The 24,099-nt window shown below is 43.9% G+C and overlaps 1 protein-coding gene across 2 annotated transcripts in view; it reads right to left on the reverse strand.

Moving 5' to 3' along the window:
• Nucleotides 1-24,099, reverse strand: part of LOC109297363 (A-kinase anchor protein 2-like) — a 557,784-nt gene that overhangs the window by 303,968 nt on the left and 229,717 nt on the right. For both annotated transcript variants that reach the window (XM_019517063.1, XM_019517064.1), the window contains exons 4-5: nt 10,688-10,802; nt 9,007-9,028 (exon numbers count right to left, since the gene is read on the reverse strand). In XM_019517063.1, the coding sequence (XP_019372608.1) occupies nt 9,007-9,028; nt 10,688-10,802 (137 nt within the window). The remainder of the gene's footprint in view (nt 1-9,006; nt 9,029-10,687; nt 10,803-24,099) is intronic.

Below are 24,099 nucleotides of genomic sequence, written 5' to 3' on the forward strand. Positions count from 1 at the left end.
AAGAGAAGGCTGAGGGGGGATCTAGTGGCCTGTTACAAACTAGTCAAAGGGGACCAGCAGGCACTGGGGGAGTCCCTGTTCCCCCGAGCACTACCAGGAGTGACTAGAAATAACGGTCACAAGCTGGCAGAGGGTAGATTCAGACTAGACATCAGGAGGCTCTACTTCACGGTCAGGGCGGCTAGGATCTGGAACCAACTTCCAGTCAAAGTGGTGCTGGCTCCTACCCTAGGGGTCTTTAAGACAAGGCTAGACAATCACCTTGCTGGGGTTGTTTGACCCCAGTACTCTTTCCTGCCATGGCAGGGGGTTGGACTTGATGATCTGCTCAGGTCCCTTCTGACCCTACTAACTATGAAACTATGAAAGGGTGAGGGAGAGGCTTCCCGGAGAGGTGGTGCTCTCACCTTCCCTGGAGATCTTCAAGAGGAGACTGGATAGGCACCTGGCTGGGGTCTTATGACCCCTGCCACCCCCAGTGCTCCTTCCTGCCCATGGCAGGGGGTCGGACTAGATCATCTGTCTAGGTCCCTTTCGACCCATTGATTCTATGATTCTATGAGAGCAAGAGCAAGAAGTGGCACAGGCTAGAGCCATGAGGGTCAGAGCCTGTGCCCCAAGAGCAAGAGGCAAGGTACAGGCCAAAGCCAAGAGAGCCAGAGCCTGCATCCTGAGAGAATGAGGCTCAAGAAAGGAGGGGGCTGAGGCTCAGAAGCCAGGCCAGAGCCAGTGGGTCTGGGCTAGAAGCCTGCAGCAAGAGTAACCAGAAGCTAAGGCCAAGAAGGTTGAAGCCTCTACAGGCTGGTAGTTGAATCAAGGGTAACATCTATGAGGCATGGGCATGGCTTCAGGGGAGGATGGAGCCACAGTTATCATCCCTAAGGCAGCTTGTGCTCTAAGTCGTGGCCAAGGAGCCATGACTCAGAGTCAGAGGAGTGAGATGGGTGCCAGGTGGGCGCACAAGATAATAGATAGCAGAGTGACTGAGGCTCACTTTGGGGCCCTGGGAAAGCTTCCCTAAGTAATATTAGTTACATCAAGCATGGCAGGTAAGGTAGAATAGGAGGGTACCACAAGGAGGTGGAGTGGGGCAGGATGCTTCTAGCTACAGGGAGCTTCAAAGCCACCTCTGGGGCCTTGGTCTTGCTCCAATCCCTTACACAAGGTGGAAGGCAATCTGGATACAAATATGAACAGTGCGTGCCCCCAGCGGCTGGGGGGGGGTACGGCTGCGCTGGCAGCGGGAACCCAGCAGCAGTGAGCAGGGGAGCTCCCGCAGATGCCACCGACATTGTCAGTGGCAGGGGGGGTGGCAGTAAGTGCCCACCATGAGTCAGCAATCACCTACCAGCAATCAGGCCCTATTTTCAGGGGGTGCACGTACATCCGCACGTACACCCTATGTGTCGCCCCTGGATACAGATGATGCAGAGACAGCTGAAGTATTTAATGCCTTATTTACTTCCATTTTCACAATCAGCCACAGCTACACGATGATGAATGCAGTGACAGCAGAGATAGGGAAGGAGACAAACAGCCTAGAGTAATGGCAGAACAGGTTAGGGATTATTTATAGAAAAGTTAGATGCTTTTAGGTTGACAGGGCCAGATGGAATATACCTGATGGTACTGAAAGAATTGGCTGAGGTAATTTTGGAGCCATTGACTATCCTTTTTGAGAACTCATGGAAGTTGGATGAGGTCACAGATACATGGAAAAGAGCAAAGTGCCTATCTTTAAGAGGAGGAAGAAGGAGGACCCAAGGAAATACAGACCAGTCAGTCTGACATCTATACCTGGAAAGATCATGGAACAAGTCTGCAAGGAATCCACTGTCAAGCACCTAGAGGAAAGCAAGGTGATCAGAAACAGTCGGCATGGATTCATCAAAAGCAAGTCATGCATTATGAAGAATCATATTTGTGGGAGCTCTTCATGGTAAGGGTGGCCAAAATTTGGAACGGGCTTCCAAAGGCGGTGGTGCTCTCCCTTACCCTGGGGGTCTTTAAGAGAAGGCTGGATAGGCGTCTGGCTGGGGTCATCTTACCCCAGCACTATTTCCTGCCTAGGCAGGGGGTTGGACTCAATGATCTGTTGAGGTCCCTTCCGATCCTAGCATCTATGAATCTATGCCAGACCAATAGGATTTCCTTCTATGATAAAATGGCAGGCTCTGTGGATGAGGGGAAACTAGTGGACATGATATGCCTTGACTTTAGCAAAGCGTTTGACACTGTGTACCGTGGCATTCTTATTTACAAGCTAAGGAAATAGACTAAGCAAAAGTTCTGTAAGACCTAACTGATTGGATCATTGCATTCAATGTGTAGTTCTCTATGGCTTAATGTCTACCTGGAAGGAAGTATCCAGTGGGGTTTATCAGGAGTCTGTACTAGGTCTGGTATTATTCAACATCTCCATTAATAATGTGGATTATGTGATCAGATACACACTATGGAAATCTGTGGATGACACCGAGTTGGGTGAAATTATGCCCATTCCAGAGAGCAGGGCTAGGGTCCAGAATGAGCTGGATAGACTGCAAAAATGGTCTGCAATCAATGAGATAATACTCAACAAGGACAAGTGCAAAGTCCTGAATTTGGGACAGAATAATTGCAGGCTGAAATACAGGCTGGGGAATGACTGGCTAGGTTGCAGTACTACAGAGAAGGATCTAGGGGTTATGGTGGACCATAGGTTGAATATGAGCCAAGTGAGCTCTTGTTGCAAAACAAACCAACATCACCCTAGGATGTATTAACAGGAGTGTCACTTGCAGATCAAGGGAAGTGAATCTTCTGCTCTATTCAGCACTGGTGAGGCCTTACCTGAAGTCCCATGTCCAGTTTTGGGCCCCAGACTTCAAGAAGGATGTGGACATTTTGCAAAAAGTCTGGTGCAGGCCAGTAAAAATGATCAGGGACTCAGGAGATAAGACTTATGAGGAAAGGCTGAAAGAGCTAGGGTTATTTAGCCTGGAGAAGAGAAGAATGTGAGGCATTTGATAACAGCCTTCAAATACCTGTAGGATTATTACAGAGATGGCGATGGGCTTTTCTCTGTGGCTGTAAGGGACAGGACTAGGAGCAAAAGCCTCAACCTGCAGCAGGAGAAATTTAGGATGGAGATTAGGAGGAACTTTCTGATTATGAGAGTGGTTAGACACTGGAATCTGTCTAGAGAAGTTGTGGAATCTCCATTCTGGGAAACTTTCAAAAGCAGGTTAGTCAGAAACTTGTCTGGCATGATCTTGCCTTAAGCAGCAGCCTGGACTACATGACCATATGCAGTTCCTTTCAGCCCTACTTTCCTATGAGTGATTAGATGTTGCATTTTGATCTCTGAATTAGGTTATTCTTTATTTGTCCATTGCAAAAATCCTTGAACTTGCCTTTGAAAGATATAATGATGACTGTCAAAGAGATGATTCATCTGCTGTAACAGAACTATTTCTATGTTCCTCTGAAAGATGATGAAAAAACCCTGTTACCAGACCACTCCCAATTAGCTACAGACCTGTTTCTACCTGTTAACATCAGCTATAGTTTATGCCCACTAATTTGCCTCTAGACAAAAAGAAAAATAATTGTTTTGCAAACACAAATTTGTAGTCAAATCACGTTTCCCTATGGTATACTGTCACCATCAGTGTGGTGGGCTTGCAAACTGGGACTTCCCTTAAAGCACAGAATACAAGTGAAATGATGGTTCATTCAAAAGACTGGATAAGGGAAGGTTTGGTCTCTGGCCTCAAAGGCCATGTCCACATAAGCGTGGATATTTGGTTCCCCGGGGACAACTAGCAGCGGGACACCTTGTGTTGCCGCTAGTTGTCGCCGAGAAATGTCTGTGCCACGTGCCCTCTGGCACACAGCAGGTTACCCCGGATGCAGTAGGGGAGACTGGGGCCAGCATCAGGTTGGCCCCAGTAGCCTTACCTGGGGTCCTGGGGGTCTCCTGGGGCTGCAGCAGTGGCGATCCTGCCGCTCAGAGCCTGGCTGGCCAGGCTCTGGTTTTGAGTGGTATGTGGTGCCCCCGCATGTGCTACTCTTGTGTGTTTTTTTTTCTGCAGGTTTTTTTTAATCCCTAGATATCCAGGGGTAATCCCCACCCTGGCATTGCTCCCTTGCAGCGTGAAGAACAGCTAAATGTGTGGTAGGTGGCACATCACAGACATGTCTGCTGTGCCACATACCACATGGCTGTGCCCGTCTAGACAAGGCCAAGAGTTTATAATGCATGACAATTAACAGATGAAGGATGAAGAACAGGGGTGTAGTATACTAGCAACATGATCATGTTGATGATAGGCACACATCTAAATAGTTACATTTTTGCTCTGATTATACATTATTATTATGGGTTTTTTTTAAACCCCTAGTTTTATTTTGCAATTTATGTGGAAGTTCCTCAATCTCTCAGAAATCACAAGCTTCACCTGTCTCCTTTCTTCTGTAAAGAGAATGTGCCTCAAAATATAGGTATGGAGGGAAAGTCCTTTTCTGAGCCCCATTCAGGGGGATTATGAAAACACTGGGAAATACCATAGTCATCATTTTCTGGCTGGGGTCCATTCATATTTATGAGACCCCCATAGATCCAGATTTAGGTGCAGACAGGCATGGGATTTACAAAAGCGCCTAAGCAGTTTAAGGGTATTTTTACACGTGTAAGTGCCGCTGCACTGGGCACTTTGAAAAGCGCCTGGCGCTGTAACACTTGCAGTTGTATAAGTGGCAAAATGTCTGTCAGTGCTGAGAAATGGTGGCACCATGCTTTTGAACTAAAATCCGTAGGAGGTGCTTTAGTTCAAAAGCACACTGCCGCCATTTTCTGTGTGCTGATGTGCATTTTGCTATTTGTACAACTGCACATGGTGAAGCACAGTTCGCCTCAGTTCACTTGTAGAGCAGACTTGATTCATTGAGTCTGCTCCAAAATGGCGTATCTCCATTGCGTTGTGGGACAGAAAAGTATGTGTATAAATGCCTTAGGTGCCTAACTACAAGGGAATCTTCTACCTTGTAAAGACCGAGTCCCAATTACAACAGTATCTACTCTAGGGACAAACTATTTGCTGTGATGAAGCTCTTTTCAATTGCACTTCCTCTCAGACAGGTCAATTCTAGATGCTTCAGATGAACCTTCTAATGTTGCTTTCTGGGCCTATGTAAAAAGAAAATTCTGCACTTGATATTTGGAATTTGAATTGCAAGGTCAACATCCAGTACTTACAGGCACACACCAACTGGTATGGTCTTTGTAAAGCACAAAGCAATTCTTAGACTTAAAAGCCAGAAGGGACTATTCTACCATGCAGTCTGGATTCCTGTATAACCTAGGGCATGGAATGTCACCTGGTGACCCATTGGCTGAGCCTAATAATTTGTTTGACTAAACAAATTGTGATGAGGTAGGGAATTTATCCAGTGTTGATACTCAATGAATAATAATAAAAAATTACTAATAAAAGACACCAGCCTGGTCACATACCTTATGTAGCAAGGAAATGAGTGACTTAATTTAGTTAAGTCAAAACTCAAAGCAGTCCTTAATTCAGGAAAAACTTTTCATAATATGTTGGCTATCATTACCATAGCTTGAATTTGAAGCAAAAGTTAAAAAAAAATACCCTGCCAGAAAAGTTCATCATTGTGGTAATATTGCCTTTGTATTACAGTCAAACTTGTTAGAAGACATGGTTACCCAAACCGTTCAGCTGGAGTGCCCTCATTTAGGGTCAGAGTGGATTCTTGATATATTTTAAATAATTTTCCCTTTTCTAATTAGAAATGATTTATTTACTTGGGACCTGATCTTGAACTCAGTTTCTAATGCAGGTATCATCAAAAAGTGGAGTCATTTGTTAATAGGGGGTTGGGGCACAGCACAGCAATATGGGTTTCATGTTAACCACGGATGTCAATGGGAGTCTTTTAATTGATTCAGTGGATGTCAAGGTCCCATATGTTACACTGTAACCCTCCACAAAAGCTCCAGTACCCATCAATAGGGATCTACTTAATTTGCACTCAGATTTTGCAAGCAGAATGTGGGTCGGTGTAATCATTTTGTGGGTGAAGCATGGCACCCCCCCCCTCCACACACATTTCTTGATTGGCCAAAGAGCCCCAATGGCTCCATCCCTCACCGCTGATTGGCTGCAAGGACTGTCCATCATGCAGCCCTGCCCCTCACTGCCAATTGGTGGAGAGGGGTGGGGCCACATGACATGTGATCCTTGCAGCCAATCAGTGGTGAGAGGCAGTGGTGGCAGCTATCTTGCCCACAGCTGTTCAAGTGGGCAGCCCTTCCTCTCCTCTTTCCTGTCCCGCTTCGCTGCTGCAGCATGATGACGACTGCTGGCTCCTTCTGAGGAGCCAGAATTTTCTTTTCTGTAGGTTTTTTTCCATGCATTTTGCAAGCATTGCCTGGATTTCATCAGCAATGCCAGTTTTCACAGAATCTACAAAATCATGAATTTGGTAGGTCCCTACTCATAAAACTCTCTGTACTGTCCTATATTTGGACCATTCCACATATCCTTCATCTATATTTATAGATGAAAACCTGGGACAACCAATGGAGGGCCCATAGTCTTAACTTTGGTATTTTATGTCCTACCAGTTTGATGTGCATCAAGTACCAGTGTCTGGAGTGCAAGTTATTGTAGATAAATGCTGTCAAACACAACATGTGTGGGCTTCCTCTTAAAGTGCATTTACCTCTTAAAGTGCTGTCTGGCAACACATGAATTTAAACAGCTTTTATTCTTACTTGCTGACCTAAATGCAAAGTTCAGTATTCAGGCTCATCAGGTGCATTGGGGTTATTGAATCCATAAACTAATTATTACTGTACACATCCGTCAAAGCAGTGCTTTCTAACTATATGGGAGTTTTCACATGGAGAATATAATTCACTGGTGAAGTAATTTAAATTTAATCAAAACAGGTTATTAATCTAAATGAAAAACAGTCCTCATTTTATTCAACTGTTTATGAACACTGTGTGAATACAGACAACTGAAAGAGAATTGCTTTTATAGTATGCAAAGAGAATTTGCAGCATTTGGGCAGCATATAGTATTGAAGTCAAGGTGGAAAATGTTGCATGATGGCTCTTTTGGCTGTTTAAGCCCTTCCTGGCTTTAATGGATATTATATGCATTCAAAACCAGGGGAACATTCTCCAATAGAATGTTTTTCCATTGGAAAAAGCCAATTTGTGAATGTGAAAATGTTCCATGGGAACATGTCACCTTTAATAAAACTCTTGATGGAAAGCAGGCGTTGTGATGACCTGCTGGAGCTTTAGACTGTGCAGCAGGTGACTCCCCAGGCAGCTGGCTCCCCAGTTCCCCCAGAGACACAACTCCCTGGCCAAGAGGTTCTCCAAGCTGCCTAGCTACCTGGGCCAGCAGTTTGCTGATAGGTGGGCAGCCCTGGGAGCATGAAGAAAAATTACATTTTAGTTTTCCCACAATGGATTTTTTTGCAGCCTTTTCTTTCCAGGATTTTTTCTCTCTAGCTCTTGGCACAAGCTGGGAAGGAAGGTTTCCTGAAAACTTAAAATGTCTTTTGTGGAAAGTAAAAGTTTGTGACTATTTCTTGTCTTTACAGTGGCATGACATTGACAGTGTTGTTGCTCCCTTGCTTTACCTGTGGCAACTTTGGGTTTTGGGTACTGTGCCTGGCAGTTCTGGAGGCAGGTTGCTCATGCTGTTTCACGAGGACTAGTAGGTTAGATAAACAATTCTATAAAATGGCTGAGATAGGGATGGTCCTGCCTTGAGCAGAGGGCTGGATTAAATGACCTCCTGAGGTATCCTTCCAGGCCACTTTTCTGTAATATGGAATGCCATTAGCCTTGTAGCTTTCTTTAGGCTAATGGCAGTAAGATTGACTTAACAGAAAGGCAGTACCTCAGTTCTATGTTATGCTATGGTACCTCTTGTCTTAAGATTTATGTGATCAAATTATCTGTCTGGTTCATGGTCTGTCAGAAGAAGCATCTTTGTGCCTCAGAGAATGTTATTTCTTGTCAATGATATGGGAAAGGCTGTTGAAGGAGGTACATGGGGGAAAAAACTCTAGAGTGATATAGAAGCAACTAAATAAAGCATATTTATGTAGAGGAAATGTGTAGTGGACAAAGTATGCACTGGGTTCAGAACTGAGGGCAAAGAAAAAGCCTTCTAACACTTATGTCTGCATTAACCAACCCAATCAAAAGATCTAGTATCATTCCATCTGATGGGGTTACACTTCATCATGGAGTCCTTTCTGCAGACATTTCAAAATCCTAAAATGGGGACTGCAGAGAGTTTTCATATTTATCACTAGGAAACATGTTCAAGTTCTACAGCAGCCTTGCTCCCAAAAATAAAGCTTTCTAAGAAAAACATTCTGAAAATGCTGGACATAAGCATAGTCAGATTTCAAGTTAAAAGCGTTTCTGTGGTTTATTGAGATGTAACGCAGTAGAACTTAACCCCACATGTGTTTGACACAAAAACATTGTAAAGCGTAATGAACAGTAGAGCAATTTCTCCATGTGATATAATAACTGCAAAGCAAAAGTCTTAATGGCTTCAATCAAAAAATCACAGCCAGCCTAAATCAGGGCTTTCCAGCTGGTGGCCTGTGGGCAGCATCCAGGCCGCATGGTGCCTGCCTGCCGGCCATACCCACTGCCCACGTGGCAGGGAGGGGGCATGCTGCTTGTGAGGCAGTACCAGGAGTGGGGTTGAGGGGGGCTCACTGGCATGGTGTCAGCAGGAGGGCTTGTTCTGTTTGTATGGCAGGGGTCCTGGTAACCCATACAGTGTGCAGCCTGTGTGGTATGTGGCCCAAGGCCCATGATCACTACAGCCACTCTAAAGTTGGACAGCCCTGGCCTAAATACAAGCAATAATCCTCATCCTATAACAAGTAGCAGCAGTATTTTATTACAAATTGCCCATTAAAACTATAATTATTAATCATGGTATAAACACTTACCACCATCCTGCTGTGAGAACCTCTGTAAAGACAAAAAGATGGGGATTGGTTAAGTGTTTGTGTGATGTAAAGTACCAAAGTGTTATTCTAGATTCTTTATCTGTGTTTGCTGTGTGCAAAACTCCTTGGAAAAGGAAATGGCTACTTAGCTATAAAGGTGGTTACAATAGAGAAGTATAGTGTAAGCCAGTCAAGATGCCCATGGGTAAGGTGGGAAGCCATTTGTTTAATCCTACTGACTTCAGTATAAAGGCAATGCTCAGACTGATATGAATGTGCCTGCTAAATCAACAGGAACAGCCTGCCTCTGCTGTTTGCATCTCATTCAGACTTGTGTCTCACCCTTGGCTCAACCTCTGCTCAGCTGTTCACAACCCAGAGGGTGAAAGACTAGGATGATTAGCAGCCTACTCAGCTTGTTGGTTAATTTTGTAATTGCCAAATGAACCTACTTTATGTGGGTTCAATACTACTTGCCATTACTTAGATGACAGCACCTACTGATTAAAGTGGAAAGCAAATGTTTAGGAATGAGGTATGTGATTTGGACCTCAGGCTCAATTAGAGTGGGAGCCTGCTGAATATACAGACTAGGACAGCTACTAACAGGAGAGATTCTCTACATAGAAGCTGTAGAAGTGAATAAGAGAGACACTGCTCTCCAACTAGCCTGTTAGTCTCCTTTGTGTCCTTCATGGTAGCTGCAGGACTCCTATCCTTTCTCACCCTGTGAAATGGAGAGAAGCCTTTCTACTACAAAGGTTAATCACCATTTTTTCTGGTCTTGCTCAGCTTAGTAATGGTTGTGCACTCCATTGCTATCCTCCACCTCTGCATAGGCATTAGGGCTGTGTGAAGCTTTGGTCCCTGATTCAATTCAGTGAAAATTCAGCCCAATTTGGTGGCTGAATCTCATCAAATCAGGAGACCCTTTAATCTCTCCGAATTGAATCGGAACCTTGATGATTTGGCCATAGATACAGATTTAAATGTTTTTTCTACATACCTCAAGGTACCAGGTGGCTTGTGAATGCTGAGATGCTGGGGCAGATGTAGCATCCCACAGGAGCATGGGGGGGCCAGCACACTTAGCAGCAGACCAGGAAGTGGACCAGAAGCACTTCCAGTCCACTTCCAGGTCCGCTAGGGAGCATGCAGGGGGCCCCCCGCACACCTCTGGCTCATGACTGGTGCCTCCTGGGTCTGGGGGGCACCCGGGGTTCCCCCATGGCTGATCGCTGAGCCAGGTGGGAGTTGGGGGGCCCCCAGCGTGCTTGGCAGCAGACCCAGAAGTGGACCAGAAGTACTTCCGGGTTCGCTGCTGAACACGCGGGAGCCCCCCACCACGCTCCTGTGGGATGCTCCATACACCCCAGTATTGCAGCATTCAAAGCTGCCTGGTACCTCGAGGTATGTAGAAAAAACGTTTAAAGCTGTGTCTATAGCTGAATCGCTGATTCTCTGAATCAGCACTGCATCTTCAGGTTCAGATTTCACTGAATTGAATGGGAGACAGCAATCCGAATCAACAAATCGAATCACTGTCCCTGATTCGGGCTGAAGCTGAATTGAATACATCCTATTTCACACACCCCTGATAGGCATGTTATACTGTATCAGTTGCTTTCAGTCAGTATTAAGACATCTGCCTTGGCCTCAGGCTCTCTCTTACACTACATACCTTTTGTAAGTCCTCAAACGATTTTTCAGTCTCTTTTAGTTTCTCCAAGATGATTTGTTCTTTGGCAGATATCTGGGATTCTTCACTTTCTAGCTTCTCTATTTCTTTTTCCAGTCTGTGGAAGACATAAGAAATAATTAAAAGGTTTACTATTCATCTGAATGCAGCATCTCATTGAGTTCAAAGTTGCAAAGGTATTTATAACCATCTTAAACACAGCAGCAGAGCCAGCTTTCAAAAGCTGTGTCCAGTCTGGCTGCTTAGAACATAGGGAGACCAGGTAAAAGGTGGACCTTACTACCCTGCAAATGCTCTTGGCTTTAGGTCCAGAAGTTAGGAATTGTGTCCTTAAACATGCACAGTTTAGTTCAGTCTATTTTGATGTCACTTTAACACCCATGTTTCCAGCTCCAATTGTATATACACAGATGTACATTTTGGGAAAGATAAAAAAAGATATGTATGTAAATATGCAATAAGAATTAAAGTGATAAGAACCTTCATATGCTTTTATGGCATAAAAAAAGGAACTTTGAACACAGGAGATTGGGGAAAAAAGAATGTGTATCTGACAAAAGCCAAGAAAGGTAGTGGGTGTTTACTCACTCTGATCAAGGACAAGAACATCTGTTTTGTTGTAATTTGGGAAGGTGCTAAGCACATCAGTTCAGAAGTTTGAATAACGGCTTTGTTATGGATGATTTTCCAGAAGAGAAGTTTATTTCAATCAGAAAAATCAGTTGGGGCTTTGCTTTGATTTCCTTTAATTGCTTATTGGGTGATTTGCATTCTTGTTTTTATTCAGTTATGTCTTTTTTCCCTTTCCTTTTTCTTTCTCAAATCCCCACTCCTTTCCTGCCTGCCTGCTACCCCACTTAAAAGAACAGTCAGGCAGATGCAACAGAAAATCAGCCTTTTTTGACAGCACCTCTTGTTTTCTGCTTTCTTAACCCCTTGTTTGATTCTCTCAAGAAGCAGTGATAGCAACAAGAAACTAGGGGACAGCAAGAAACTGGGGGAAGCTATCAGGGTACTGAGCTGGGGGAGAAAGGACATGGATTTTTAATGTGATACTAAATAAGACTCTGCATAACAGCTTCCTTTAAGCATTCATGTGCATAGCTTTCATAAAGATAAGCTGATTTTCATCGAATGGGGACCTGGCCCTCAATTGGGTGATAGGGAAGATTGGTCTGGTCATGAGAAAATCTGTATGACCAGACACAATGTTGGACCTTTATTCCTGGTCTTTCTCATTATCAGTTATAAGAAAATTTTGAAGGCTCTAGAAATGTCTTGGTAGAAGCCATGTGCTGTGCTGTTGAACCTAACAGGTTCATTCAGTGGAATGACTGCTGAAGGAGCATAGAAGTCATTTGCTTCAGTGAGTAGCCAGCTATGCCTTATATTAGGGGTAGCCAACCTGTAGCATGGGTGCCATAAGTGGCATGGGCAGTCTCTGTGTGGGGCATGCAGCAGATTGGGGAGGGCAGGCAGCACAGTGGCAAATAGGGCAGGATGGAGAAAACAAAGCAACAAATCAAACAGGCAACAGAGGTCTGGAAGCAGAAAGCAGAGCAGCAGATCAGGCAGGGGAAGGGGATCAGAGTGGCCCTTGGGGAAGGTGCAGGGCTAATTTGTGGCATGGCTGCTGAGAATGTTGCCCCCACCAGACTGCCTTGCATAAAAGTCACTATTTACTTTATTCCTTATGCTTAGTAGGGGGAAGGTAATATTACAGGGTTACTTAAGTATTATTACAGGTAATTAAAAAGTTTAGGAGAAAGCAAAGAGCAGACGTACACAGGCATCCATATCTAGTATACTCATAAGTATACCATCTAGGTGCCAAATACTTCATTGGAAAGTATTCGTTCTACCACAAAGGACTAGACTCTCCACTCCTCTCATGCAGCATTCATAGCTGATGAGTTCTGCTGGAAAGAGTGTGGGGCACAAGAGCAGTGAAAGAGTGTGTTGTACAAGTCAAACTGTTTTGCAGCCTACATTTCTGTGCAAACACTGGAAATGCTTTAGCAGGGCGGGGGGAGGCATTCATTGTCTTTTTAGTTACATGATACAATGAACCCATGTAAGTCTGATATGAAAAACAAAACCAAAATGCACTAGCTTAACACCTGTGCTCTAACAATACACTCCACAAAAAATCTCAGTGGTAATAAACCCAGTTATAGTACAAACACACTTTTTATTCCTTTTGAGTCTCTTAAACATGCAGAAAGGTTCCTTCCTTCCTTCTATACTGGACTGAAGAGGATGTACCTCAATTGTTATTTTACACCTGGTAAGGAAACCAAAACCCTTATAATTTCCTTGTTCCTGACTTCTCAGCAGATTTTAGGCTGGGTTTTGAAAGATGCCTGCACTAATAAAGGCAGCCAAGTAAGTGATACCTCAGTTTGGAAAGCTGCAGAGAATAAATAATTAGGAAAACAGATACAGAGACGGGGCATGAACACTGCAAAAAACTGTTGGGTTAATACTGCTGCTTCCTGGCTAATATCCGGGGCCTGTCTGGGTTGTTTCTGTTAAGGAGAAATGGGATGGATTCAGTAATTGTTTAGATGCTATTTACAAATTATGTATACAGAATCTTATTTCTATGAACATCATTCAGACAAACAGTAGGAGAGGTTCCCTTGTTCTGCAACCCACGTCTGCCTTGTCAGCAAGTTCCTTGCTCTAAAGGAACTCTCCCTCTCGGCTTCCTCACACAGCTGTTTTCACACTGCTGCTTTCATGGCCTGCTTGCTTCCTCTCTGCATTCTGGTTCATGCCATACATGCATGCAGCTACAATCTCACTGTCCTTGCATTTACAACTGGTCTCCAGGGAAAGTCCTTGGGTTGGGCCTTTGCTTTTGCTTGGTTCTTTCAGTGTCTTGGACTGTGGCACCTGTTGTATCAGTTATCACTAAACAAAGGGGCATTTTAACTGCTCCCATATTTTACCAAATGAATGGGTGATTGACAAAGTCATTGATTTTTCACCACGTCTGTGGTTAACGGGCAACCTTATCACTTTCCTGCATAACTATTTTTAAGCAGCAGAAGATCATGAACAGTAATGTGCTAAGTCACTACCCCTAATTTCCTGTTTTTGTCACCACAACAATCAAACGCAAGAGAAACTGGAGATGGAAGAAGGCAAACTTGTGCAGCCCCCTTTTCAATTCAGTGTTTTTCTTTTAAATATTGTCAGAAGTGGTTTGCCTGAAGGCCCTGAATCTAGTATGCCGCTTCAGGGCTTAGGCATTTTCAAAGGTTCTTACCACCTGGCATAGGTGTGAGCATAACAAATGTTCACAGCTAATCTGGTCACACCATCTTTGTTTGCTATGGTTTAAGAAGAACTGCTCAGGTAGACACATTCTTTAACAGATACTGGGAATGACTGTGTTGAATTAAGAGAGGACAGGTCCAGCCTCATCTTCTGGGAAAGTGAGAGACACACCCTCTTTTAGGGAAATCGTTTCTTGTATAGACTTTTCCTGTCTACAAAGCACTTTAAGTATTTCACATCTCTAGTTAAAGGAGGCACAAAACTGTGAGCTGCAGATCCTGACCTTCCTAGGCAGAGGTAGAAAATAATTCCTCTCCCCCTGAATTTTGGTAGCATTCATAACTACCATCATCCACTTCTCTTGCTTCACTGACTCAGGTTCAGATTCCCCTCCATTTTGTTCCAACCTAGTTCTCCTTTTGCAGTTGCTTGCTCAATGTCTTTTCTTCTTTGTGAGGCTGGTCATTGCCTGCCTTCCTTTTTGTAGTCTTGTGCCCATTCTTTAAGAAGATGACAAGCCAGTTACCCCATATTCCATGGAGAAAGCCTTCAAAGGTAGCAGAGCTTAGGACCAGGATGTACTACACTACACCACATAGGTAGAGGACAGACTGATAAAGAAAATATTGCATATATGTTCTCTATGAGGGCGTCTACACATCACCATACGGCAATGTTGCTATGGTGCCCTGGTTAGATCCATCAGATCTAACGATGCACCACACACACGGCACAGTAACCCATGGATTTTGCTTGGACAGCGGAGCTGCTTGTGTCTGGGAAAAGCAGAGGCAAAGCAAAAACCTGGACATTTGGTCACATTTTAAAAACTTGTCTGGAAACAAGGACATGTCTGGGAAACTCCAGTGTACCTGCTAATCAAAAATAGCAAACTTCACTAGTACTTTCAGGAAGGGAAAAACCTTTATGGCTGTGTCCACACATAGTGTGGACCTTTGGTTCCCCAGGGACAACTAGCAGTGGTGCACCTTTACCCGGGGTCCAGGGTGCTTCCCAGGGCTGCAGCAGTAACAATTCTGCCATGTGGAGCCTGGCTGGCAGCTGGAGCATGGCTCCAGGTGGCCCAGCTCTGCTTTTGAGCAGCACACGCTGCCTGTGTATGCGCTGCTCTGCAGTTTTTTTCCATGGGTTTTTTTGACCCATGCTCCCTTGCAGCATGGAGAACAACTGAACGTGCAGTATGTGGCACCACAGACAAGTTTTCAACACTACATACTGTATGGCCATGCTTATCTGGATGTGGCCTATGAATTTAAAGTCTTGGAGTACGTTATCACTAACCAATGTTTGTAAATGAGATGCAGGCAGAATGCTAGACAATCTTGTGGTAATGTATCTGTAAAGTTTCCCAAAAACATCTGAAAAGTAGATGTGATATCTTTTATTAGACCAACTGAGTAGTTTGAAAAAAGTTCTTGGCAAGCTTTCAGGCACAGTCACCCTTGTTCAGGCACAGGGAGTCTCTGCTGGTCTGAGACTCCAAGGAATGATAGATGCTAAAAGTGGGGCAGGATGTCAGTGAGAATGTAAATAGGTAGAAATTAGAAAGACAAAAGGTAAAGCAGGAACGCGAGGGCGAAGAAAGCGGGGTATAAAAAGGCCAAAGGGAGACATTACAGTGATAGAATACAAGGTAAAAAAGAGTCTGTCTGTGAAAAAGAAAATAGTTGGAAATCAGGAAAACAGGAATGAGAGAAAGGATATCAGTGAAAATATATAAATTAGAAAAACAAAAGGTAAAGCAGGGAAGGGAGGGGGAATAAAACAGGGTGGTGCGGGGAAAGGCCACAAGTAAACACTACAGTGGTAATAATACAAGGTAAAAAAGAGGCATTCAATGAAAAAGGAAATAGTAGGAAATCAGGAAAACAAAGGGCAGAAAAGTAGGGGAGGGGAGAAAAGGTGGGGGATGAGATGAATGTAAGAGGTTAGGTCAGACAGGTACCTAGTGAATCAGATGTCAGGCAGGCTATAACGTATCATGAATCCAACGTCTATGATTTTTTGTATCCAGTAGATTTATGAGGTGAAGTTTGTAGGCTCGTCTACGAAAGGTGGTTTGTAGGTTCCATTTGAGGATCAGAACTGAGAGATCGGAGAGGGAGTGATTGTCCTGGGAGAAGCGTGCACCCACAGGTATTTGTGTATTCTTGTCTTTGATTGATTTATGGTGTATGTTCATTCTGATGCACAGTTGTTGTTTGGTTTCTCCTACGTATCATGGCATTTGGTGCACTGGATGAAATATATAACATTTCTGGAGGTGCAGGTGTAAGATCCAGGAATGATGATGGTTCTGTTGTGGCGTATAATTATTGTAGGGGTGGTGGAGAAGTGTTGGCAGGTTTGCATTTCTTGTCCTGGCGTGGTCCAGATCCATTGGGAGTGGTTTGGGGCATAGGGAGTTTGCTTCTGGTGATGAGGTTAGTGATATTCGGTGCTTGCTTAAACACTAGCATGGGTGGTTCTGGAAAGATCTCTTTAAGAATGGGGTCTTCTTTTAGTATGGGTTGCAATTGTTTGAGTATTTTCCATGTAGCTTCTAGGGAAGGGTGATATGTCATAATTAATGGTGTGCAATTTATGGGGATTTTCTTTTTGTACTTAAGCAAATCTTCACATGGTATCTGTGTCACTCTTTCAAAAGTGTGATCTATCTCTCTGGAGAAGTGTCTTTGTTGGCTGGAGTCCCTTTTGCTTTGTAAAGTTTGTTAAACCTATCCAAACCATGCAGCTGGCGTAATAAGAGATATCACCCACAAAAATCTTTTATTTATATATTTATATATTTCCTGCACCATCACTACAACATTAGGACCAAGTATTCAAACTTACAAAATAAAGTAAAAGAAATGAAAGCAGTGACTGATGTACAATCCTTGCACTGTAACAAAACAAGTGCATAAATTTACAGCCTGGTGGAGATGGAGTGGTTCTAGAATAATTTATTAATATTGCTTTACAAATAAGGAATATTTATGTATTAATATGCTGGATTAAATCAAGTGTATGGTTGGGAGACAACCAGGACAACAAAACCAAGACTCAATCAAGATAACTTTCAGTGAACACATATAGGTTATTTCAGAGGAGTGGGGATACAAATATCCTTCAAAAAATTGGCTTAACTTTCCACAGGGTCCACCAGTCTGTACTCAAATAAGCTGGGCTAAAACCCCAAGAATTAGAGGAACAAAGAACTCTGGATGAGTAAAATTGGACTCTCTCTATAGGACAGGATGGTAGCACTTTAAATAAGATAGACATGTGGGAAAGCTTCTCTGTTTTAAAATCCATTTAATCTCAAATAATGCTATATTCCTACTGCTAGGATTAATCAACATTTAAGAAGACTGTTTGGGCACTCTCTTTACCAGTAGTCTTAGGCTCCTAAAGGGACGAACCCAGAGTTGCCATCCTAAGAACATTTTTTTTTTTATCAACAGTCTACAAGTTTTCAACTGATGATTTTATTAATTTGTTTTACAGAATGTAAATGTAACTCTTCTGTCAGGCTCTGCACTGCTGCCAGGCCACAGTTAGAAGGACTGGGTTCAAATTTAGGGGGTTAATATCAACCATAGTAAAAAAGTAAAAAAAGTATGGTTGTCCATAAAAAGTTTACAGTATTTTTTTGTCTTGGGTTGGCAACCCTGCTTGACTGCAGCAATGGTTTTATGCTGTGCCACCACACCACACCCTGATGCCCCCAACTCTGCATTCTGTACCATGCTGCCCCCTAGCCCATCCCCCAGCTATAGCTCTCCTTCCTTCATCCTGGCATTGACCCTCACAGAAGCCTACCTGCAACCAAGCAGTGTTACAGGCAGCCTAGGATACAGCAACATACAGTTGAGTGAACACTTTCTGCAGGGTGCTATGCTCCTGCTCAGACTGCTGTACTCTGTCTGTCAGAGCTTCAGTTAAGCTGTGGCTGCTTAATGTTTTTACTGATGGCTAACGTTTTTTTTTATTGACTTTATTGACAGCCATTATTAGCCTGATATTTTACTGACAGCTGGCAACCCTAAAAGAACTTCAACTGCCCAAATCAGGATAAGCATGATGGAGCTACAAGGTGTTATAACCTAAGGCCCAGATAAGAGTGGAAGAAACATAAGATTTCCTCCAGAGGAGATAAAGTCACAAGGCTTGACAACTGAAAGAGCATTCTCAGAGAGACAGCAGAAAGAGGAGATAGGTACAGATAACCCTTAATCTATGCCACCAATGTGCTATAGCTACAAACAAAATAAAAATATTTAGGGTTACTAGAAGATGCCAGTAGTTGAACTGTACACTGAACTCTGTTTATTTATAGTTTGGGGGTAAGTCCAAAACTAGAGAGAGAACAGTTTAGGGATGATTTTTAAGTGCTTATTTTTCTGTACTGTATCATTACTGGCTACTACAGTATCACCAATGTTACAATATATATACACAACGAAAAAAGATTTAGGCAGCAGTGGTTTCCTTTTCCACCTAACAAGCTGCCAGTGCATTTATCCACTTCCACTTGGGATCTTTTCAAACAGTTCAAATATAAACAATACACTAAAGATATGAGCCCAGTGTCACTTCCTGGGAAGGGCAGATTGGACTCCACTGGCCTTAAAGGAGCTGATAATTTGATCTTTGGGATTATATAAGTATAAACAAAGCCTTCAGAAAAGCACTACTGCTTCATAAGATGGAGAAGTCAGGAAAAATATACTGTGCAATTTACACATCTCAACCTCTTTTCAGACTGAGAAGCATTAAACATTTGCACCACCCCGCAGCTTCGATGCAGTTCAGGGCTCAGAAGAGTACCAAAGGGGTAAAGGATTTGGTCTTCTACATTCCAGCTCCACCAACTTTTATTGTTCTTAGCACTAGAAGTGTAGTAGCTCCAGAGGCCTCAGCTGAGATCACAGCTGAGAAACACTTTGTTTTGAAGAGCCTAGTTTTAGTAGGCAAGGCAGACATAGGGTAGGGAAAGCACAAATGGGGAATTGAGGCCTAGAGATGAAGTAAATTATTAAAAGTCAGGCACAGAGTTTATGAAGTATAAATCCATATCTCCCAAGTCCTAGTCCAGTGCCTCAATGACAGCACTATGTTAAATAACAGTGACAGGCCAGGCCTGGTCATGTAACCTCTAGTAACCCAAGGAAATGAACCTGCTCAGTAAGAGATTTAGATTAGATACTGGCTGTTATTTTTTTGTCCTTATTGAAAATTACAGCTTCCTTTCAGTGGGATCAATATAAACCAAAACAACGAAGTAGGAATGAGCTTTTGGCAGCTTAAAGTCCAAGTGCTGCTGACCTGAAAGTTAAAGCATATGGAAGCTCATAAGAAGCACATCTGCCTGATGTAAGCCACTGACCTCCGAACAGTCTCTTTCTATTGCAGCTTTACTCTGTTTCAGCAGCCCTCTGCGGCAGTGGTTCTTAACCTTTTTCGTACCAGGACCCATTTGTAAACATGGGTTGATGGCCAGTCCTGACCCAGCACTCTTCACTTCCACCCCACTGCCCCCCGCCCCCAGACCCCCAGTGTGTGGGGAAGGGGTTGGGTATGTGGGGGGTACGGGAGACCCCAAGCAGCCCTTGCAGGCTGGAACTCTGCCAGCCTGCATGGGAAAAGCCACAGTTTCCCACATCTTTCTCCTTAAAAAATAATCCATTTTTAGTTTGCTGATCCATTTTTAAAGTTTGTTCACAACACTTGTATATTTTTGCAATCCACTTTTGGCCATGACCCACGGGGCAAGAAATACTGCTCTAGGAGAATCAGGTACCTGCTGCCAATTACGCTTCTTTTCTTAGGCTTACTTGTGGATTTGCCGGGGACTGTAGGGTTCCTGTTTGCAGGGAATTAACCCATTGTTTTCGAGGCACCACAATAGCCTTAAACCCACGAAAAACAACATGAGAATAATTGAGGAAGGTGAGAAGGAGCAGCTCAAGACTTGTCAGGCTGGGAAGCCAGCTGAACACCAAGGATAATTTTGTGCTAGTGGCCTGAAAGCCCTGGAGACTCTTCACCTATAACAAACATACAACAAGAGTAGTGACAGTGGATGTCCTGTGATGCATCCTTGGAAGGGTTATTGGCAGCATGGATCAGACTTGGGACCAAACATGAGCTGCTTTTCGAGCTAAATGGCCCACCTCTTAGCCCAGCTAAGGCTGTCTCAAGCTCATTTCCAGTAGCATAAATAGGGGTTGTGAGGAGGGGCACAAGGCCCAGCACTGATTAAGGGGTGGGGACACTTAAACTGAGGCTGGTGAGTGCCACAATAAACAAAGCTATGCTGTTAATCCAGCGACAGGTGTGGGCTGTGTAGAGTGGGGCCAGAAGCTGGGCATGATATCAGAGGGGCTCTTGGGTCTTGGCAGGTAGATACTTGGGGGAAAGAAGCAGGGGATGAAGACAAGGGTTAAGACAAGGTTATGACTCTATGCTATTGAATTAGGGGTGTTATTTCTTTACTCAGTGTGGCATGCAGTACCGCCTTTTGTGGGAGCATGGGACAAACACCTTTCCTCATCACTGCTGGGACTCTGGAACTCCTCGCCTTGTCTCCTTCCCTCACTCTGAGCAGCTGGAGCCTGAGACCTGAGAGCCCCCCGCCTCCATCCTCCTGGGTACAAAGCCTGTAGCTGCCCAGCACACAAACTCTGCCAGGTACACCTTTGGGTGCACATGCCTGAACCCCACTTTGCCTATGGTTCCACAGAAGTTTGCCTCCGCTCATCATCCTCTTACTATGACCCCATGACTCCAAAAAAAGTACAGCTCCACACAGAAGGAACTATATTAGCTTCTCTACACCCAGGCTCAACAACAGGCCTAACCCTGACATGAAAGGTTAGATGCTCATAGGTCAGATTTCATGCCCCATTTGTTCTTTAGCTTCAAGCTAGGTGTAAAAACTTGGCTATGAGGAGCTGTGCAAGTCCATCCTCTCTCTCTCTCTCTTCATGTAACAGATAATATGTCAAAAAACCCTTCTGCTCTAGCCCCTGAGCACTTGGTCCATTGCTTCTCTCCATTGAGCTGTTCACAGCACTGCTACCATTTGCTTTAGGTTTTTTCCTCTTTGATGTGGCAGTGCCTTGATGGAGAGTCTGATTTAGGCAAGATGTAAGATGACATAACTCCCTTCCTGACAGCATAGCACATTGGCCTCACAATCCAGTGGGAGGAGGAGAAGAGTGTCCCGTGGCATAGGATGCAATTGCATGATGAAAAGAGATGTTCCTACCATCTGCTCCTGCCTCTTTCTCTTTCCATTTGATAGAAGAAGCTTTAAAGAGACATGCTCTCTGCATTCCCTGTCTGCTCTGTTCTGGCAGCAGACTGGAATCAATAAGAATCTTGCTTCAGGGAACAGCAGTCTTGTCACTTTTCATTGCCTACTGGCTGCAGCTGCAGAGCAGGCAGACAAACAAAAAGCATAAGGGAATGAAAAGGTTTTGTGTGGCTACAGCACACTCAGGGTTTTGGTAATGACTAGGCAGCTAACCAGTGGGGATTTTTAACAGTGATACTTTATTTTCACTTTCTGCTTTCCAGGAAAGGATCAGAACAGCTGTAGGATGGCAAGGCCAAAATGGAATATTTTATTACTAGGGAATTTGAAGACAATCAGAGTGATTTGCAAGGCTGTGTTTATTGAGGGAATTAAAAGACTGGGCTAGTCAACCTCAGCAATGCTACAGTCTCCTTTGGGGAAGTGTTAAACTTGTAATTACCTTGTAATCTTGTCCTCCTGAACCTCTTTGGTTTTGCAAAGCTAGACTCCTCTGTTCTTGACCAGTGCCTGCTAATACTACAGCCCTATAACTTGTTGCTCAGGCTAGAAAGAAAATCTGCTTGTGTACCCCAATCTTTAAGCTGTAATTACCACCAAATAATTTCTCTTTCAAGATGAAAAATGATCTGAGCTTTCCCTCCTGACTTAGCTTCCAGGGGATAGGAACCCATCTTCCTCTTTTCCACCAAGAACATTAGCAAAATGAATAGAAAACTATATTCCTAACAAATCAAGGCATCTTTTCTTTCTTTACTTCTATTTCTCTTCCTTTCAGTATCTCCCCTCTCTCCATTCCTATTGATTCTTCAATTCTTCTCTCTTCTTCTCACATTCTCTTCTGCTCTCCCTTTTCTAATGCAAAGGAGCTAAAGGAAGGGACTCTTTCTCGCTTTTCCTTCCACTCTAATTTTCCCAACCAATGCTCACATATATTCTGGGTGGCTTCCTGCTTGCACTTTGGGTATATTCCCCCACCCAGCGGGTTTCAAAGCACCTGGCCTCATCCTCTCCCACACAAAATGGATAGACACCTCCCTGGCTCTCTAGGAAGCACTCTGGGTACAGCTTCTGTTTATGTCTATGGGAATCAGTTATTTATTCTAGGGAAAAACTTTAGCATCTGTACATGGCTAGCAACAAAAGCAAGGCCCAAACTGAGATGGGACAATGAACCTTTACCACACATTGCCTTGGGGATATTAGTCCCCAGAAATCATCACTGTTCTCTCCTATCTTGATATAACCTTTGGTAAATGATATTTACTGACTGCATCTATGGGACTAATCCTTCAATAAAATGAGAGGAGACTGATAAAGGCAGTTGTGGTATAACTGTTACATCTGTATAATTCCATAGCAATACAAGTAAGAAACGCAAAGTGTTACACCTAGACAGGAAAAACGTTCCTACTATCTAAGAAATGACCTGCTCGGCAGTACAGAAGCAGAAAGGGATCTTGGAGTCCTAGTGGACTCCAAGATGAACATGAGTCGTCAGCATGATGAAGTCATCAGCAAAACTAACCACACTTTATCATGCATCAGCAGATACATGACAAACAGAACCAAGGAGGTGATACTTCCCCTCTATTGGGCACTGGTCAGACCGCAGTTGGAGTACTGCGTCCAGTTTTGGGCGCCACACTTTAAGGGATGTGGATAACCTGAAGAGGGTCCAGAGAAGGGCTACTCATATGGTTAAGGGCTTGCAGGCCAAGCCCTACGAGGAGAGACTAGGGCACCTGGACCTCTTCAGCCTCCCCAAGAGAAGGTTGAGAGGCGACCTTGTGGTCGCCTATAAATTCATCATGGGGGCGCACAAGGGAATTGGTGAGGCACTACTCACCAAGGCACCCCTGGGGGGTTACAAGAAATAATGGCCATAAGCTAGCAGAGAGCAGATTTAGACTGGACATTAGAGGTGGTGCTCTCCTTTGCCCTGGGGGTCTTCAAGAGGAAGTTAGACAGGCATCTGGCTGGGGTCATCTGAACCCAGCACTCTTTCCTGCCTATGCAAGGGGTCAGACTCGATGATCTACTGAGGTCCCTTCCGACCCTAATATCTATGAATCTATGAATCTATAAGTATGGCAAAACCCTCAAACTTTAACTTTGTCAGGACCAAAGTCTGGGTCACTTAGTTCACTTGTATTGTATAGCAAAGACATAAGTTACATCTTAACAACTGATGAACAGTTCCAGGCGGCGGTTCCCCTCCTTTTAAAACAGAAAAAAATGTTTATCTATCCCCCCACAGGGACCCTTCCCACAAAATGGCCATTGCCAGATTGTTAACTCTATGTATTTTTGGTTCTCACTCTTCAAAGCAAACACTGGGTTGTATCCTGTGATAGGGTCTGTCCAAATTCCACTGAAGTCAATGGGTGCACAGACAAAATTTAGGTTTGTTACGTGATTGGCCTCCTGAAAGTAGTCTATAGCTGTGCCATGACATACATGCATGGCTGCAGAGCACTTTTAAAGTCACTGATTGTGTGACAAATTAACTCTCATCGAATGAGGGAGATGAATGTGCTCCACTTTGGAGAGCTTTAGGGAACTTGTGTTTCCTAGGGTTAAGCTGTTGTTGCCCTGTGGGCTCAGGCCAACTCTCAGGATCTTAATATTATGCTGTTAGACAGGACGGCGTGACACAATTACACATATACAAGCACACAAATCAGTTAGGTGCATACATACACACACTACCAGCTCAGACACATACACATCCAAACTAGCCTAGGGACATGCATACCTATCACCAATTCAAGCACATACACTA

Source organism: Gavialis gangeticus, unplaced genomic scaffold (assembly GCF_001723915.1).
Source record: "Gavialis gangeticus isolate Ggan-Ray unplaced genomic scaffold, GavGan_comp1, whole genome shotgun sequence".
In the NCBI taxonomy this organism is placed as follows: domain Eukaryota; kingdom Metazoa; phylum Chordata; order Crocodylia; family Gavialidae; genus Gavialis; species Gavialis gangeticus.